The sequence below is a fragment of the Esox lucius genome, chromosome 25 (assembly GCF_011004845.1).
Source record: "Esox lucius isolate fEsoLuc1 chromosome 25, fEsoLuc1.pri, whole genome shotgun sequence".
Taxonomy (NCBI): domain Eukaryota; kingdom Metazoa; phylum Chordata; class Actinopteri; order Esociformes; family Esocidae; genus Esox; species Esox lucius.
In genome coordinates, this window is record NC_047593.1 from 21,264,789 (window position 1) to 21,281,484 (window position 16,696).

At 50.7% G+C, this 16,696-nt stretch overlaps 1 protein-coding gene across 6 annotated transcripts in view; it reads right to left on the reverse strand.

Annotated features, from left to right (window-relative positions):
- pds5a (PDS5 cohesin associated factor A) overlaps nucleotides 1-16,696 on the reverse strand; it is a 36,737-nt gene that overhangs the window by 15,768 nt on the left and 4,273 nt on the right. For 5 of the 6 annotated variants that reach the window (XM_034290982.1, XM_034290984.1, XM_034290986.1 and 2 more), the window contains 15 exons: nucleotides 7,845-8,048; nucleotides 7,621-7,707; nucleotides 7,407-7,504; nucleotides 7,202-7,328; nucleotides 6,996-7,076; nucleotides 6,091-6,231; nucleotides 5,801-5,916; nucleotides 5,626-5,720; nucleotides 5,222-5,367; nucleotides 4,397-4,548; nucleotides 4,172-4,285; nucleotides 3,825-3,906; nucleotides 1,457-1,505; nucleotides 937-1,076; nucleotides 245-360 (listed from right to left, as the gene is read on the reverse strand). In XM_034290982.1, the coding sequence (XP_034146873.1) occupies nucleotides 245-360; nucleotides 937-1,076; nucleotides 1,457-1,505; nucleotides 3,825-3,906; nucleotides 4,172-4,285; nucleotides 4,397-4,548; nucleotides 5,222-5,367; nucleotides 5,626-5,720; nucleotides 5,801-5,916; nucleotides 6,091-6,231; nucleotides 6,996-7,076; nucleotides 7,202-7,328; nucleotides 7,407-7,504; nucleotides 7,621-7,707; nucleotides 7,845-8,048 (1,748 nt within the window). Of the gene's footprint in view, nucleotides 1-244; nucleotides 361-936; nucleotides 1,077-1,456; nucleotides 1,506-3,824; nucleotides 3,907-4,171; nucleotides 4,286-4,396; nucleotides 4,549-5,221; nucleotides 5,368-5,625; nucleotides 5,721-5,800; nucleotides 5,917-6,090; nucleotides 6,232-6,995; nucleotides 7,077-7,109; nucleotides 7,139-7,201; nucleotides 7,329-7,406; nucleotides 7,505-7,620; nucleotides 7,708-7,844; nucleotides 8,049-16,696 lie in introns of those variants that run through there. The other variant, XM_034290985.1, reaches the window with a different exon arrangement.

The window sequence follows — 16,696 nt, forward strand, 5'->3', positions numbered from 1 at the left end:
GCTCCATCCTGTCAGCTAAGTTACTCTTCAGTGTAAGTGTGATGTGTTCCTGGTGCATTCTGGGCGACCACGGTTGACACTCCAGGTGACATTAATGACGACCAACACCCTTCAAATCAGTCGGTATGTCAAGGCAGTGGCTGAAGGGGACTGGATGGACTGGTTGAAGGGGGAGTTGGAGGCTGTCCAGCTGTAGTTCCCAAACACCCCCACTAGGTGGCTCACTGACTCACGCGTTACGTACCTGATGGCCTCAGAGTCGATGTGAACAGGAGCGATGCGTTCCAACAGAAACTTCACCATCTCCAGGAAGGGGTTGGTTGGCTGTTTAGGAAAGGTCAGCTTACGGGTAATCTCCCTCTGAAACACGTGACCAATACATCAACACACAACCTATACACCATCAATACACAACCTATACACCATCAATACACAACCTATACACCATCAATACACAACCTATACACCATCAACACACAACCTATACACCATCAACACACAACCTATACACCATCAACACGCAACCTATACACCATCAACACACAACCTATACACCATCAATACACAACCTATACACCATCAATACACAACCTATACACCATCAACACGCAACCTATACACCATCAACACGCAACCTATACACCATCAACACGCAACCTATACACCATCAACACACAACCTATACACCATCAATACACAACCTATACACCATCAATACACAACCTATACACCATCAATACACAACCTATACACCATCAACACACAACCTATACACCATCAATACACAACCTATACACCATCAATACACAACCTATACACCATCAATACACAACCTATACAATGTCAGTATGTGTGTGTCAGTATGTGTGTGTGTCAGAATGTGTGTGTGTGTCAGAATGTGTGTGTGTGTGTCAGTATGTGTGTGTGTGTTCTCACCACACAGAGTTCAGCCTGTTTACAGGAACAGGTGGGACTAATGAGAGTCTCCAGCTGGACACGCAGCTTCTCATCTTCTCCCAACACCTGGTTGAACCTCTTCATGAAGTCTTGGGCTTTCCCAGCATCTGGAAGGTTCTCTGGGGAAGGACAGTTATGATGAATGTCTGTGTTGCATTATCAACATATTGGAAATTATTCAAATAAATCGCATACATATTTCAGTCCCTCCATGTCAGTTGATTAGTCAGTGATTGGATGCTCTGTAACAAAAGCATCCACACCAATCTCCAATCTTCTTTTGTTGTAATTTCATCTCTGAAAAGTCTAAACACCCCCAATCTATCTGAATACTGGTTTCATTCAGAGGCTCTAGGTCCTTCCAGGTCTCATTCTCCAAGTCTTTGGTATGAGCCTGCTGGGGATTGAACCCCTGACCTTCTGATGTCAGAGCAGACACTAATGACCAGGCCATTTCCTACAGGTGTTTTTATTACAGTAGAAAGTGTGTGAGACTCACTGCTAATGGTCATGAGCTTTCCAAACATGGAGGTGTTGTTGGCTTCAGACTGAAGAAGAGAGAGACGACAGAGTTAATGAAGATTCATGTGTTTCATGTGTGTGTGTTCAAAGTTCAAAAGGTTTATTTGTCATCTGCAAAAACAAGTTACGGCAATGAAATGCCTGGTTTTCCTACTCCCGACAGTGCAGTTAAAGTTAAAAAAAGTAACAGTAATTATAATATTAAAATAAGAAGATAACACAAACTATCAATAATAACACTATACAAAAACACACATCAATAATAACTATACAACTGTACAAACGTAGTGCAATGTAAAAGCGACAGGTGTGCATGATATAAAGTGACAGGTGTGCATGATATAAAGCGACAGGTGTGCATGATATAAAGCGACAGGTGTGCATGATATAAAGCGACAGGTGTGCATGATATAAAGCGACAGGTGTGCATGATATAAAGCGACAGGTGTGCATGATATAAAGCGACAGGTGTGCATGATATAAAGCGACAGGTGTGCATGATATAAAGCGACAGGTGTGCATGATATAAAGCGACAGGTGTGCATGATATAAAGCGACAGGTGTGCATGATATAAAGCGACAGGTGTGCATGATATAAAGCGACAGGTGTAATCGGCGTAGGAAGAAGAGCCGTTTCCTGGCCTCCTTCACAAAGATGTTAGAGTGATGAGACCAGGTCAAGTCATCACTGATGTTGACACCAAGGAACCAGATGTTGTGAACTCTCTCTATTGCAGAGCCATTGATGTGTATGGGGGCGTGGTCTCCCCGCCGCAGCTTCCTGTGATCAACAATCATCTCCTTCGTTTTGCTGATATTGAGCTGGAGGTTGTTTTCCTGACACCATGAAGTCTCTGACCTCACCTCGTCTCTACAGACTGACTCGTTGATGTCAGAGATCAGGTCTATGATGTTGGTGTCGTCAGCAAACTCAACGATGGTGTTGGAGATGTGAGTTGCCAGGCAGTCGAGTTCAGTTCCTCTGGGAGAGAAGCTGGCACTTCCCCCACACTGCCTGAATAGTCTTTATAGTCAGTGATGGTTCTCAGACCACTCCACATGTTCCTGGTATTGGAGCCCTGGTAGAGAGATTCTACTTTGACTTTTTGCTGTTTTTATTGCCTTCCTGAGGTCATACTGGGATTTCTTAGAATCATCCTCGCTGCCGGAGTTGAATGCTGCTGTCGGTGCCTTTAGCATGGCACGAATGCCACTGTTGACCCACGGTTTTGATTAGGAAATTATTTTGGAGGAACATTTCCCAGTCGGTAGTAAGGAAACGTAAGTCACGTAAGTCGGCATCTGATGTGTCCGTCCATCGTTGAATGGACCTCACTGGCTTCTCTTGTTTTAGCCTCTGCCTGTAAGCAGGGAGCAACAGTATCGACGCGTGGTCTGATTTGCCGAAAGCAGGACGGGGGAGGGCCTTATATCCGTGGGTATAAGTAAACGTTATAATGAGTAAACGTTGTCCAGAGTGTTTTTCCCGCCTGTCAGGAAGTTTTTTGAACTTCTGTAGGACTTTCCTCAGATTGGCGCCATTAAAATCACCCGCAACAATAAAGGCAGCTTCCGGGTGTAAACATTCAAGCCTATCAATAACTCTAAACAGTTTGTCGAGGGAAGCCTCAGCGTTGGCTTAGGGGAGGATGAACACAGCTGTTAAAATGACTGGTGTAAACTCCTGGGGTAGATAGTAAGGGCGACATTTAATCGTAAGATGCTCCAGATTAGGAGAGCATCCAGGAGAAATGCAGTCCACATCCAGACACCAAAGATGGTTTCCCATGAAGCAGACACCACCACTCTGCTTTTACCGGACTCTGCTGTTCCATCCTGCCGATGAATGGATAGCCCTTTAGGAACAATGGCTGCATCTCCAGCCATGTTTCAGTGAAAACCAGAACATTACAGTTCTTAATGTCCCACTGGAAAGCCAGCCTGCTCCTGAGTTGGTCCAGCTTGCTGTCTAGTGACTGGATGTTCTCTAAGAGAACACTTGGGAGAGGAACACAGTTTCCCCACAGACCCAGTCGGACCAGAACTCCACCCCACTCCCCCACACTTTGTTGTTTTCCAGGTGCTGGCTCAGGTGAGCACAACAAAGGGTGTCCCGGGATGTTCGTTGAACTTGATGTTCTGGACGGAAAAGACGATTCCAGTGCAGTTCTGATGTCCAATAGTGATTGTCTGTCGTATGTTAATAACGTGGTTGTAAATGCAGCAAAATTACACATCAGTAACAACAATGGGGGCAACATCAGTGGTATGTGTGTGAGTGTGTGTGTGCGTGTGTGCACGTGTGTGCACGTGTGTGCGCGTGTGTGCGCGCGTGTGAGACTCACGACAGGTAGCTTGTGCAGATCCAGTAGTTCTCGGACCAAACCTCTCAACATGTTTTGACACTTCCACATCTCATTAAGAGCCCTGAAGGGAAGACCGGGGGAAACAAAGAGGGGGGGGCAGGGAAGACCGGGGGCGGGGGGCAGAGGGGGGGGGCGGGGGGGGGACAAGACAGCAATGAATCATCTGATTATTCCTTCCACAGACTAAGACTCATTTCTATGTTTTTTTATTGCTAATCTTCACTTCAGTTCTGGGTTCCATTTGTACACCTGGGAAATATTATTTCCTTGTCCAACCTGGTTTCCTGAGCCAGACCAATACTGTGTGTGTGTGTGTGTGTGCCTACTTGACAGCGTTTGTATCCAGACAGGCATAAAGGTAGTAGAGACACTTCATCTTCTCCTCTGTGTCCAGACTGTGAGGAACCATGTACTGGGCAAAGATCTTCTCCACTAGTAGCCTACACAGCAAAAACACAGCGGGAAAAAGATAGAAAACCTCCCAAACACATTAAACAGACAAAACATACTCTGATCATACTCTGTGTGTGTGTGTGCGTGTGCGTGTGTACTTGTCATCGATGCTGTTCTGGTAGTAGATGTGCAGCAGCTTGTCTTTAATCCAGGAGATCTTCTGGGCCTGTTCCTTGCCGGCCTCGTGATGCAGACAGTACTTCTTGAAGAGCTGAGCCAGACCCATCATCGCCTCCTTACGGACCCGCCACTGTGGGGACAAAATGGCCCTGTCAGTTAAATATATTATTGACCAAAAAAAGTCTAAACGTCCACATAAAGAAAATAAACCCCACCTGAATACAAGCCCCCCCCCCCGCCCAATACAAGCCTGGCACCCCCCCGCCAAATACAAGCCTGGCACCCCCCCACCCCCGCCAAATACAAGCCAGTCCACCCCCCCAACCCCGCCAAATACAAGCCAGTCCACCCCCCCACCCCCCCGCCAAATACAAGCCAGTCCAACCCCCCCACCCCCGCCAAATACAAGCCAGTCCACCCCCCCACCCCCCCGCCAAATACAAGCCAGTCCAACCCCCCAACCCCCCGCCAAATACAAGCCAGTCCAACCCCCCACCCCCCGCCAAATACAAGCCAGTCCAACCCCCCCACCCCCCCCGCCAAATACAAGCCTGGTACCCCCCCACCCCCGCCAAATACAAGCCTGGCACCCCCCCACCCCCGCCAAATACAAGCCTGGCACCCCCCCACCCCCGCCAAATACAAGCCTGGCACCCCCCCACCCCCGCCAAATACAAGCCAGTCCACCCCCCACCCCCGCCAAATACAAGCCTGGCACCCCGAATAGAGTCCCTGCCCTGAATGGAGGCTGTAGCTGAGGGGTATCTGTGCAGGGCACCCCAGTGGAGGTATGAGATAATTACCCTTTTGTCCAAAGTTCTCTCCCTAACGAAGCCCAGCAGCTGGTCGTTAACAAGGTTCAGGTCTTTCTTCCCGGCGTTGATGATGGTTACGATGACGTCATGGCGGATCGCTTCCTCTGGGTCATGTGACCGCACTTTCAGGAACTCTGATTGGATAAAAACAAACATGTGTTAGTCATCATACAGTGTGTGTATGGTACGCCTGAAAGAAGCCCAAGAAACATGTTTTAAATGGATTACGATCGGTCTTAAACTCATATATCCACTCCACAAATGCCCTCCATGGAGACAGGTTCTCTTACTAGCGGTCGTGTCTACCTGGGTTTGGCAGGGCAACATATTTAGGAGTTTTTGCCACCAAAGACGTGGAAATTCAGAGCCCGAACGCGGGGAGACGGACCCACCTGTGAGGTCCTTCGCCAGGTCGGGGTGGTTCATGAGGCAGTGAGAGGCAAACTTGACCGACTCCAACCTCACAGGAACATGGATGTCATTGAACCTGAGGAGACGACATGTCAACATCTTGGGGAGACACAGAAAGGCAGTGGAAGGCTGTACGGGGGGGAGAGTGGGTCTCACCGTCCGAGGAAGCACTGCCAAAGCGGTCTGTTCTGCGTGGCCAGCTCAGAGTCTTTAGCCCCGAACAGTTTGGCCAGCAGCTTGACCACCGCCAGGCGTTCCTCGCCATCATTGCTCTGAAACACAGTTATGAACAGCTCTACTGAAATGAGACACTAAAGCGCTGACACAATGTGACAGGCAAGGAAAAACTAAGTGTTTCAGAGAAATATTTGTATTGATTTTTGTTTTGCCACACTGCAATCTTCAAGAAGATTGTGGTATGTGTGGACAACATGGTCTTGCTATACCTTGAGTTTGAACTCTAGCTGGGGCATGACAGACGTGAGCAGCAGAGGATCGATGGAGAACAGCTCCTGGATCAGATCAAAGACGTGTTCTGAAAGATCGCTGACCGACGACTTTCCCATCACCAAAACCTGGTTAAAGAACTGAAGGGGGAAGTGGTTACAACCTGACCATCAAATCCACAGGGAGATACATAAAGACAGACTCCCAGTAGGAGAGGCAGACTCCCAGTAGGAGAGGCAGACTCCCAGTAGGAGAGGCAGACTCCCAGTAGGAGAGGCAGACTCCCAGTAGGAGAGGCAGACTCCCAGTAGGAGAGGCAGACTCCCAGTAGGAGAGGCAGACTCCCAGTAGGAGAGGCAGACTCCCAGTAGGAGAGGCAGACTCCCAGTAGGAGAGGCAGACTCCCAGTAGGAGAGGCAGACTCCCAGTAGGAGAGGCAGACTCCCAGTAGGAGAGGCAGACTCCCAGTAGGAGAGGCAGACTCCCAGTAGGAGAGGCAGACTCCCAGTAGGAGAGGCAGACTCCCAGTAGGAGAGGCAGACTCCCAGTAGGAGAGGCAGACTCCCAGTAGGAGAGGCAGACTCCCAGTAGGAGAGGCAGACTCCCAGTAGGAGAGGCAGACTCCCAGTAGGAGAGGCAGACTCCCAGTAGGAGAGGCAGACTCCCAGTAGGAGAGGCAGACTCCCAGTAGGAGAGGCAGACTCCCAGTAGGAGAGGCAGACTCCCAGTAGGAGAGGCAGACTCCCAGTAGGAGAGGCAGACTCCCAGTAGGAGAGGCAGACTCCCAGTAGGAGAGGCAGACTCCCAGTAGGAGAGGCAGACTCCCAGTAGGAGAGGCAGACTCCCAGTAGGAGAGAGAGAGACAAACTCCCTGAAGGAGGCACTGAGACAGGGATGTACTAACATTGGCGATGCAGGTCTCTATAGTCTGAACGGTTCTCTTCAGCAGAGTCTTGGCCAGGTCGTATGCTTGTTTGTTTAGATTCTGGAGGGGAGAGGAGAGGGTTAAGAGTTTTACCTTGTGGGCTGGTATCAGGTTGATCAGTATGGCGTGTGTGTTTTACCTTGTGGGCTGGTATCAGGTTGATCAGTATGGCGTGTGTGTTTTACCTTGTGGGCTGGTATCAGGTTGATCAGTATGGTGTCCAGTAACTCCTGTGTGACTCCATCTCCTTCCATGATGATAGAACTCATCAGATCCAACATATGCATCTGGACCTTCTGATTATGGCTGTTACTGGAGGGGGAGGAGAGCGTCAGACAGAGACTACCAGCCACTGGAGCACAAGCAACCCAGATCTAATGGGGGTCTTACTTGATGACAGAGAAGAGCGTCTTGAAGAGCTGGATGAAGATCTCATTGCAGTCCTCCAGCTCAAAGCAGATGTTGTACGACTTCACCCAGGCCAGGTTCTACACACACACACACAGGTGGACATTCAGGAATGCACATCAAACAAACCCTTACCATGGTTGTCGCCCAGACCTAGGGTGTCTGACCTCTAACCTGTCACCCTTGACCCCCTCACCTCCAGCAGGTAGAAGTATCTGTTGAACTGGGGGCTCTTCGTGTCTTCCAGCCCTTTCAGCTGTCTGGTGATGAACAGGAAGATGTCCTGGAGAGGAGAAGCGGTTGATATTACTGGATGAAAATAGATGGGTCTTTGCTGTGCTAGGTTGTGTTATAGATATTCTATACTGGATTGGTGGGGTATTGGTTATATTCTAGATGTACAAACGTTAATTTGCTGACCTTGAGTTTATCATGGGAGGTGTAGGGCGCCTCGGGGGCGTAGATCCGGAAGATGTCGGCCAGGCAGCAGGCCACCAGGAGGCGCACGTCCTTGTTGGGGTTCCTGAGGAAGAACTCGGAGGCCAGGTGGAGCGCCAGATTCAGATACTGCTGCTTCTCCTCCTCACTGTCCTGGTCCATGTCCATGAAGGTCTTCACCACCATCTACACACACACACACACACACACACACACACACACACACACACACACACACACACACACACACACACACACACACACACACACACACACACACACACACACACACATCACCTGGTGAGGCTCGTCTGTTCAATCACTGACACCACCCTCAACACAGTGCAGTTTACCTGCAGTGCCAACAGGTCTGGACACCACCCTCAACACAGTGCAGTTTACCTGCAGAGCCAACAGGTCTGGACACCACCCTCAACACAGTGCAGTTTACCTGCAGAGCCAACAGGTCTGGACACCACCCTCAACACAGTGCAGTTTACCTGCAGAGCCAACAGGTCTGGACACCACCCTCAACACAGTGCAGTTTACCTGCAGAGCCAACAGGTCTGGACACCACCCTCAACACAGTGCAGTTTACCTGCAGAGCAAACAGGTCTGGACACCACCCTCAACATGCCGACACCATATCCTCCAACTCCTCAGAAAGCCAAAGACATAAGAGGATGATGTTTGATAAATTGAAAATGGGCGAATACTTGGGATGGGCTGAGATATAGAAATACACACTGATCAGCCATAACATTGTGACCACCTGCCTAATATTGTGTAGATCCCCTTTACCTGCCAAAACAGCCCTGACCCGTCGAGGCATGGACTCCACTAGACATTTGAAGATGTGCTGTGGTATCTGGCAACAAGACGTTAGCAGCAGATCCTTTAAGTCCTGTAAGTTGCGAGGTGGGACCTCCATGGATCGGACCTGTTTGTCCAGCACATCCCACAGATGCTCGATTAGAGGAGGGAGAATGTGGAGGCCAAGTCAACACCTTGAACTTGTTGTGTTCCTCAAACCACTCCTGAACCTTTTTTGCTTTGTGGCAGGGTGCATTATCCTGCTGAAAGACACCAATGCCATCAGGGAATACCGTTGCCATGAAAGGGTGCACATGGTCTGCAACTATGCTCAAGTAGGTTGTATGTGTCAAAGTAACATCCACATGAATGGCAGGACCCAAGGTTTCCCAGCAGAACATTGCCCAACACATCACACTGCCTCCGCCGGCTTGCCTTCTTCCCATAGTGCATCCTGGTACAATGTGTTCTCCAGATAAGCGACGCACACGCACCCGGTCATCCACATGATGTAAAAGTAAACGTGATTCATCAAACCAGGCCACCTTCTTCCATTGCACCATGGTCCAATTCTGATGCTCATGTGCCCATTTGTAGGTGCTTTCAGCAGTGGACAGGGGTCAGCATGGTCACCCTGACTGGTCTGTGTCTACGCAGCCCCATACACAACAAACTGATGCACTGTGTGTTCTGACACCTTTCTATCAGTACCAGCATTAACCTTTTCAGCACTATGAACAACAGTAGCTCGTCGGTTGGATTGGACCACACGGACCAGCCTCCCCACGTGCACCAATGAGCCGTGACCACCCATGACCCTGTCGCCGGATCACCACTTTTCCTTCCTTGGACCACTTTTGACAGGTACGGACCACTGCAGACCGGGAACACCCCACAAGGGCTGCAGTTTTGGCGATGCTCTGACCCAGTTGTCAAGCCATCACAGAAATCGCTCATATCCTTACGCTTGTCCATTTTTCAACTTCAAGAACAAACTGTTCACTTGCTGCCTAATATATCACACCCACTGACAGGTGACATTATTCACTTCACCGGTCATTATGTTATGGCTGATCTGTGTCATATATTATATATATATATATATCCAGAAAAAAGTTTTTGAGACCACTGCACCTTTTTCTTAACTTTCCAAAAAAGTTGAAAAGGGAAGTTGTGAGTGAGGAACAGAAGCGTTCAATTTGCAGTGGTCTCTTAATATTAACCCTTCTGTTCCTCACTCAAAACTTTCCTTTTCAACTTTTTTGGACAGGACAGAAAAAGGTGCAGTGGGGTCTACGTTTTCCAAAGCTCTACATACCTAAAACAATAGATGTGTAAATAGAGTTTAATAACATTAACTATTTGATAAGCAAGTCATGGTTGTGACATTTCCCTAGCTAAGGTGTTCTGTGGATCAACGATCATTATTTAGGAAGGTTATATCAGTGACTGCACCCTCAACAAACCATCTGTCAGCCTACACAGCCTCCTTTCTGCCTGCTGAAGTCAAAATAACCTCATCCTCACAACACTGTAGGACCCTGCTGTTAATTTCAGATGGGAGGACAACGTCATTGTCAAAGAATTTGTGGATCTGGGAAAAAACGAAAACTTATTCAGTGCAAATGCATAATCCATCCTCATGTCAACCAGCGTCTGACCACCGCGGGCGTAAACTGGTGACACGTTGTGCCCCCGAAAAGTTGGAGGGCTGGTGAGCACCAGGTCACGCACAACCAAAACAATCATGCCACATGAAAATGTCCCGTAACCAGCCGCCTGACCCACAGAGACAGAGACAGGCCACGCCCACAGAGACAGGCCACGCCCACAGAGACAGGCCAGGCCACGCCCACAGAGACAGGCCAGGCCACGCCCACAGAGACAGGCCAGGCCACGCCCACAGAGACAGGCCAGGCCACGCCCACAGAGACAGGCCAGGCCACGCCCACAGAGACAGGCCAGGCCACGCCCACAGAGACAGGCCAGGCCACGCCCACAGAGACAGGCCAGGCCACGCCCACAGAGACAGGCCAGGCCACGCCCACAGAGACAGGCCAGGCCACGCCCACAGAGACAGGCCAGGCCACGCTCACAGAGACAGGCCAGGCCACGCTCACAGAGACAGGCCAGGCCACGCTCACAGAGACAGGCCAGGCCACGCTCAACACATCACGAATCTTCCTGTAAAATACATCATTACACGGTCATACGCTAAACACTCTCCCCATCTAGATATACGGTCTTGAAACTGTAGATATTCACCTGAACTGTTAATCTATGCATATTATATACACCCACCAACACAGCTGGACCTCATTGTCAGCTGTGTTGTACTGTCTATTCTGTCCCATGGTCTTTAACCACTACAACACAGCATTATGCATTTCAACAGTCACTAAACACTATTGTTAAACTGACTAACGGTTCTTATTAAGTTTACCTCCACCACAAATAGCATCTATGAGCTGTTAGCTTTGGCCACAGGCCGTTTGAACAGCTATTAGCCAGTAACCTTTCCATGCTAAAAACAGTCTCAATATAACTGTACACAGTTTCAGTTTTAGCCAGCAAATTGTTTGTCAATACCAAATAATTCACAATGCATACTTCACTTTGACTGCGAGGAGATACAAACTCGGGACCTATAGTTCACAAGTCTGCTTCTCTAACCACTACACTATTTAACCAGTGGCAGTCAGTCAGTCTCAGTCGGGGGCAGTCAGTCAGTCAGTCTCAGTCGGGGGCAGTCAGTCAGTCAGTCTCAGTCGGGGGCAGTCAGTCAGTCTCAGTCGGGGGCAGTCAGTCAGTCAGTCTCAGTCGGGGGCAGTCAGTCAGTCAGTCTCAGTCGGGGGCAGTCAGTCAGTCAGTCTCAGTCGGGGGCAGTCAGTCAGTCAGTCTCAGTCGGGGGCAGTCAGTCAGTCTCAGTCGGGGGCAGTCAGTCAGTCTCAGTCGGGGGCAGTCAGTCAGTCAGTCTCAGTCGGGGGCAGTCAGTCAGTCTCAGTCGGGGGCAGTCAGTCAGTCAGTCTCAGTCGGGGGCAGTCAGTCAGTCAGTCTCAGTCGGGGGCAGTCAGTCAGTCAGTCTCAGTCGGAGTCAGTCAGTCAGTCAGTCAGTCTCAGTCGGGGGCAGTCAGTCAGTCAGTCTCAGTCAGGGGCAGTCAGTCAGTCAGTCTCAGTCGGGGGCAGTCAGTCAGTCAGTCTCAGTCAGGGGCAGTCAGTCTCAGTCGGGGGCAGTCAGTCAGTCAGTCAGTCTCAGTCAGGGGCAGTCAGTCAGTCAGTCTCAGTCGGGGGCAGTCAGTCAGTCAGTCTCAGTCGGGGGCAGTCAGTCAGTCAGTCTCAGTCGGGGGCAGTCAGTCAGTCAGTCTCAGTCAGGGGCAGTCAGTCAGTCAGTCTCAGTCAGGGGCAGTCAGTCAGTCAGTCTCAGTCGGGGGCAGTCAGTCAGTCTCAGTCGGGGGCAGTCAGTCAGTCAGTCTCAGTCGGGGGCAGTCAGTCAGTCAGTCTCAGTCAGGGGCAGTCAGTCTCAGTCGGGGGCAGTCAGTCTCAGTCGGGGGCAGTCAGTCAGTCTCAGTCGGGGGCAGTCAGTCAGTCTCAGTCGGGGGCAGTCAGTCAGTCAGTCTCAGTCGGGGGCAGTCAGTCAGTCAGTCTCAGTCAGGGGCATTCACTCTTCTTGGCCAGCTCCCCTTACGTGGTCCAGCAAAAAGGAACTCTTCAGAGCTCTACTTAAATAAGGAAGGATGTTAATATTACACCCCCCCCCAGATTCCTGTCTAGACTATGTACATATCTCAGCCATGTAATCACATGCCCATTATCAGCTGTCAGGGCTCTCCTTAAACCCTTAAGGGACACGCCCCCTTCTCCTCCAAAATACTCTTCACTGTCAACAAGAATATGACCGAGTTCAAAAGGAAACACTGTCCTCCAATCTTGAGCCACGGCAGAAACTGACACTTAGCTCAAACCCATGTAGCGCTAGGACCCAGCAGGCCACACCTCCGCAACTGTGTGTTTCCAGGCACAGCGGAGGCAGCCAATCAGCCGTCTGCGAGTTTGGGGGATGGGCACTCAGCGCAGGAGAGCCATGAGCGCTCTGCTTTTCTCCCTCAGTCTCCTGCTCTCTTACATTGCCTCTGCTCGTGCGCTGCCTCGCTTTAACTCCCCCGTGCTCTCTCTCTCTCTCTCTCTCTCTCTCTCTCTCTCTCTCTCTTTTGCTCGCTCGCTCTGCTGAAAAGCATCAAGGCGCTGAAGTCTTTCTGCACCACTGCCTGTAACTAGGAAGTCAGCGTGCGTGCCAGCGTGCGTGCTTGACCCAATTTATAAGACTCATGTTTGTTTTCTTACGAGAATATCCGGCTGTATGTTCAAATGTTGAAAGGGAGTTTTTTTGGGGTTTTTATATGCAAAGTCTGATACCTAACCCTTTCTTCTGAAAGACTTGAGCGAGCCTGAAAGAGATTGCACAGTTTTGCTGAAACTTTAATTACTATAACAATTTACAGAGAGCAACAAAAACGTCCGCTCCATTTTAGAATGTAGAAGTTATCTTGTTGACCTTTCTAATGTAATGTAAACTCTGGTTCACAGAAGCCTGTGCTGCATGAACTCCATTCAACATCCCAACATAAAACCAGCCATAACAGACACCCACCATTGGGTTGGGCAATACACTTTCCAAAACTCTTTACGCTCTGCTAAAATGTGGCCAACCATAGTTAGACAGCAACAATTACATCTGGAATTTAAAAACAGATGTGAAACTTCAACTTAATTTAAACACTCCCTTCAGATTTTGTCCTTCTGTTTATTGTCCTGCTGTAAAGAGAATTCCTCACTCCATGTCTGGTGAAAAGCAGACAATTAGCAAGAAAACTGGCCCCTAAAAAGCACACAGAATTCTTAGTAAGTACCACAAGTGAATTCAAGCATAAGAATACCATGATACAGCCACCACCATGAAAATAAGAAGGCAGAGTTAGTCATGTTGTTTTGGAATGGTTACCAAGCAGAGGCGTCACTAGGATCACAATACATGCAGGGCGCTCCTGAGCGCCCAGGCATAACGACGCCACAGCAGCAACTATTCCAATAAGAGAATGTTTTTGTTATATGCAAGCGCTTTGCTCCATGTATGCACATTCTGAACACTTGTCAATACATCAGGGTTCCCAGTAAACTGCATACTTGACCATGTATCTCCCTGACAGTCGTGTTAGAACAAATGCCAGCTAGCACTGATGTTGTCCTCTTGGCTTCTCCAATTCAGCAGAATCAAGATGATATCAACCTCTTCTCAACGCAACAAAATAAATCGAATATCTGCACATTTCATCGCTCAGAGAAACAGACCTGCAGATTTCCCTTCAATAGCAACTCGATATGCATCGGAACCGTAGAGCTTGGAGACTGGCTCAACATGCGTGTGCATCACCTTGCAAAAATGCATTTTTCAAGCAGATCTGTCTTCAGACGCTTTTGCCAGGACTGACATTTTAAAGAAGTACCGCAAAGTTTGATGAGGAAGCCATAAGAGCCTTTTACAACTAGCTAAACATTGCATCAGTGTAACAAGTAACAATTTAGATGTTCACAAGTTATTGTCTGGGGCTATATGCCCCTGGTAGGGTCTCCCAAGGCAAACAGGTCTTAGGCGACGGGTCAGACTAAGAGCGGTTCAAAACCCCTTAATGAAGAATAACATTTTGAGTACCGTGACGTCGCCCGGTATGGCGCAGCCGGGGCCCCACCCCGGAGCCAGGCCCGGGGTTGGGGCTCGAATGCGAGCGCCTGGTGGCCGGGCCTTCCCCCATGGGGCCCGGCCGGGCTCAGCCCGAACGGGTGACGTGGGGCCGCCCTCCCGTGGGCTCACCACCCACAGGAGGGACCATAAGGGGCCGGTGCAAAGAGGATCGGGCGGCAGTCGAAGGCAGGGGCCTAGACAACCCGATCTCTGGACACAGAAACTGGCTCTAGGGACGTGGAATGTCACCTCGCTGGCGGGGAAGGAGCCTGAGTTAGTGCGTGAGGTTGAGAGGTTCCGATTAGAGGTAGTCGGGATCACCTCTACGCACGGCTTGGGCTCTGGAACCACACTCCTTGAGAGAGGATGGACTCTTCACCACTCTGGAGTTGCCCATGGTGAGAGGCGGCGGGCTGGTGTGGGTTTGCTCATAGCTCCCCAGCTCTGCCGCCATGTGTTGGAGTTTACCCCGGTGAACGAGAGGGTCGTTTCCCTGCGCCTACGGGTCGGGGATAGGTCTCTCACTGTTGTTTGTGCCTACGGGCCGAACCGCAGTGCAGAGTACCCGACCTTCTTGGAGTCTCTGGGAGGGGTGCTGGAAAGTGCTCCGACTGGGGACTCTATTGTTCTACTGGGGGACTTCAACGCCCACGTGGGCAACGACAGTGACACCTGGAGGGGCGTGATTGGGAGGAACGGCCCCCCTGATCTGAACCCGAGTGGTGTTCAGTTATTGGACTTCTGTGCTAGTCACAGTTTGTCCATAACGAACACCATGTTCAAGCATAAGGGTGTCCATCAGTGCACGTGGCACCAGGACACCCTAGGCCGCAGGTCGATGATCGACTTTGTTGTCGTCTCATCTGACCTGCGGCCGTATGTCTTGGACACTCGGGTGAAGAGAGGGGCGGAGCTGTCAACTGATCACCACCTGGTGGTGAGTTGGATCCGATGGTGGGGGAGGAAGCTGGACAGACTCGGCAGGCCCAAGCGTACTGTAAGGGTCTGCTGGGAACGTCTGGCCGAGTCTCCTGTCAGAGAGATCTTTAACTCCCACCTCCGGCAGAGCTTCGACTGGATCCCGAGGGAGGTTGGAGATATTGAGTCCGAGTGGACCATGTTCTCCACCGCCATTGTCGAAGCGGCCGCTCGGAGCTGTGGCCGTAAGGTCTCCGGTGCCTGTCGAGGCGGCAATCCCCGAACCCGGTGGTGGACACCGGAAGTAAGGGATGCCGTCAAGCTGAAGAAGGAGTCCTATCAGGCCTGGTTGGCTTGTGGGACTCCTGAGGCAGCTGACGGGTACCGACAGGCCAAGCGGGCTGCAGCCCGGGTGGTTGTGGAGGCAAAAACTCGGGCCTGGGAGGAGTTCGGTGAGGCCATGGAGAAGGACTATCGGCTGGCCTCGAAGAGATTCTGGCAAACCATCCGGCGCCTCAGGAGAGGGAAACAGTGCCCTACCAACGCTGTTTACAGTAGAGGTGGGCAGCTGTTGACCTCAACTGAGGATGTCGTCGGGCGGTGGAAGGAGTACTTCGAGGATCTCCTCAATCCCGCTGACATGTCTTCCATTGAGGAAGCAGAGGATGAGGGCTCAGTGGTGGACTCGTCCATCACCCGGGCTGAAGTCACAGAGGTGGTCAAGAAACTCCTCGGTGGCAAGGCACCGGGGGTGGATGAGATCCGCCCTGAGTACCTCAAGTCTCTGGATGTTGTGGGGCTGTCTTGGTTGACACGCCTGTGCAACATCGCGTGGCGGTCGGGGACAGTGCCTCTGGGATGGCAGACCGGGGTGGTGGTCCCTCTTTTTAAGAAGGGGGACCGGAGGGTGTGTTCCAACTATAGGGGGATCACACTTCTCAGCCTCCCCGGGAAAGTCTATGCCAGGGTTCTGGAGAGGAGAATACGGCCGATAGTAGAACCTCGGATTCAGGAGGAACAGTGTGGTTTTCGTCCGGGCCGTGGAACACTGGACCAGCTCTATACCCTCTACGGGGTGTTGGAGGGTTCATGGGAGTTTGCCCAACCAATCCACATGTGTTTTGTGGATTTGGAGAAGGCATTCGACTGTGTCCCTCGCGGCATCTTGTGGAGGGTGCTTGGGGAATATGGGGTCCTGGGTCCTTTGCTAAGGGCTGTCAGGTCCCTATACAACCGAAGCAGGAGCTTGGTCCGCATTGCCGGCAGTAAGTCAGACTTGTTCCCAGTGCATGTTGGACTCCGGCAGGGCTGCCCTTTGTCACCGGTTCTGTTTGTAATTTTTATGGACAGAATTTCTAGGCGCAGC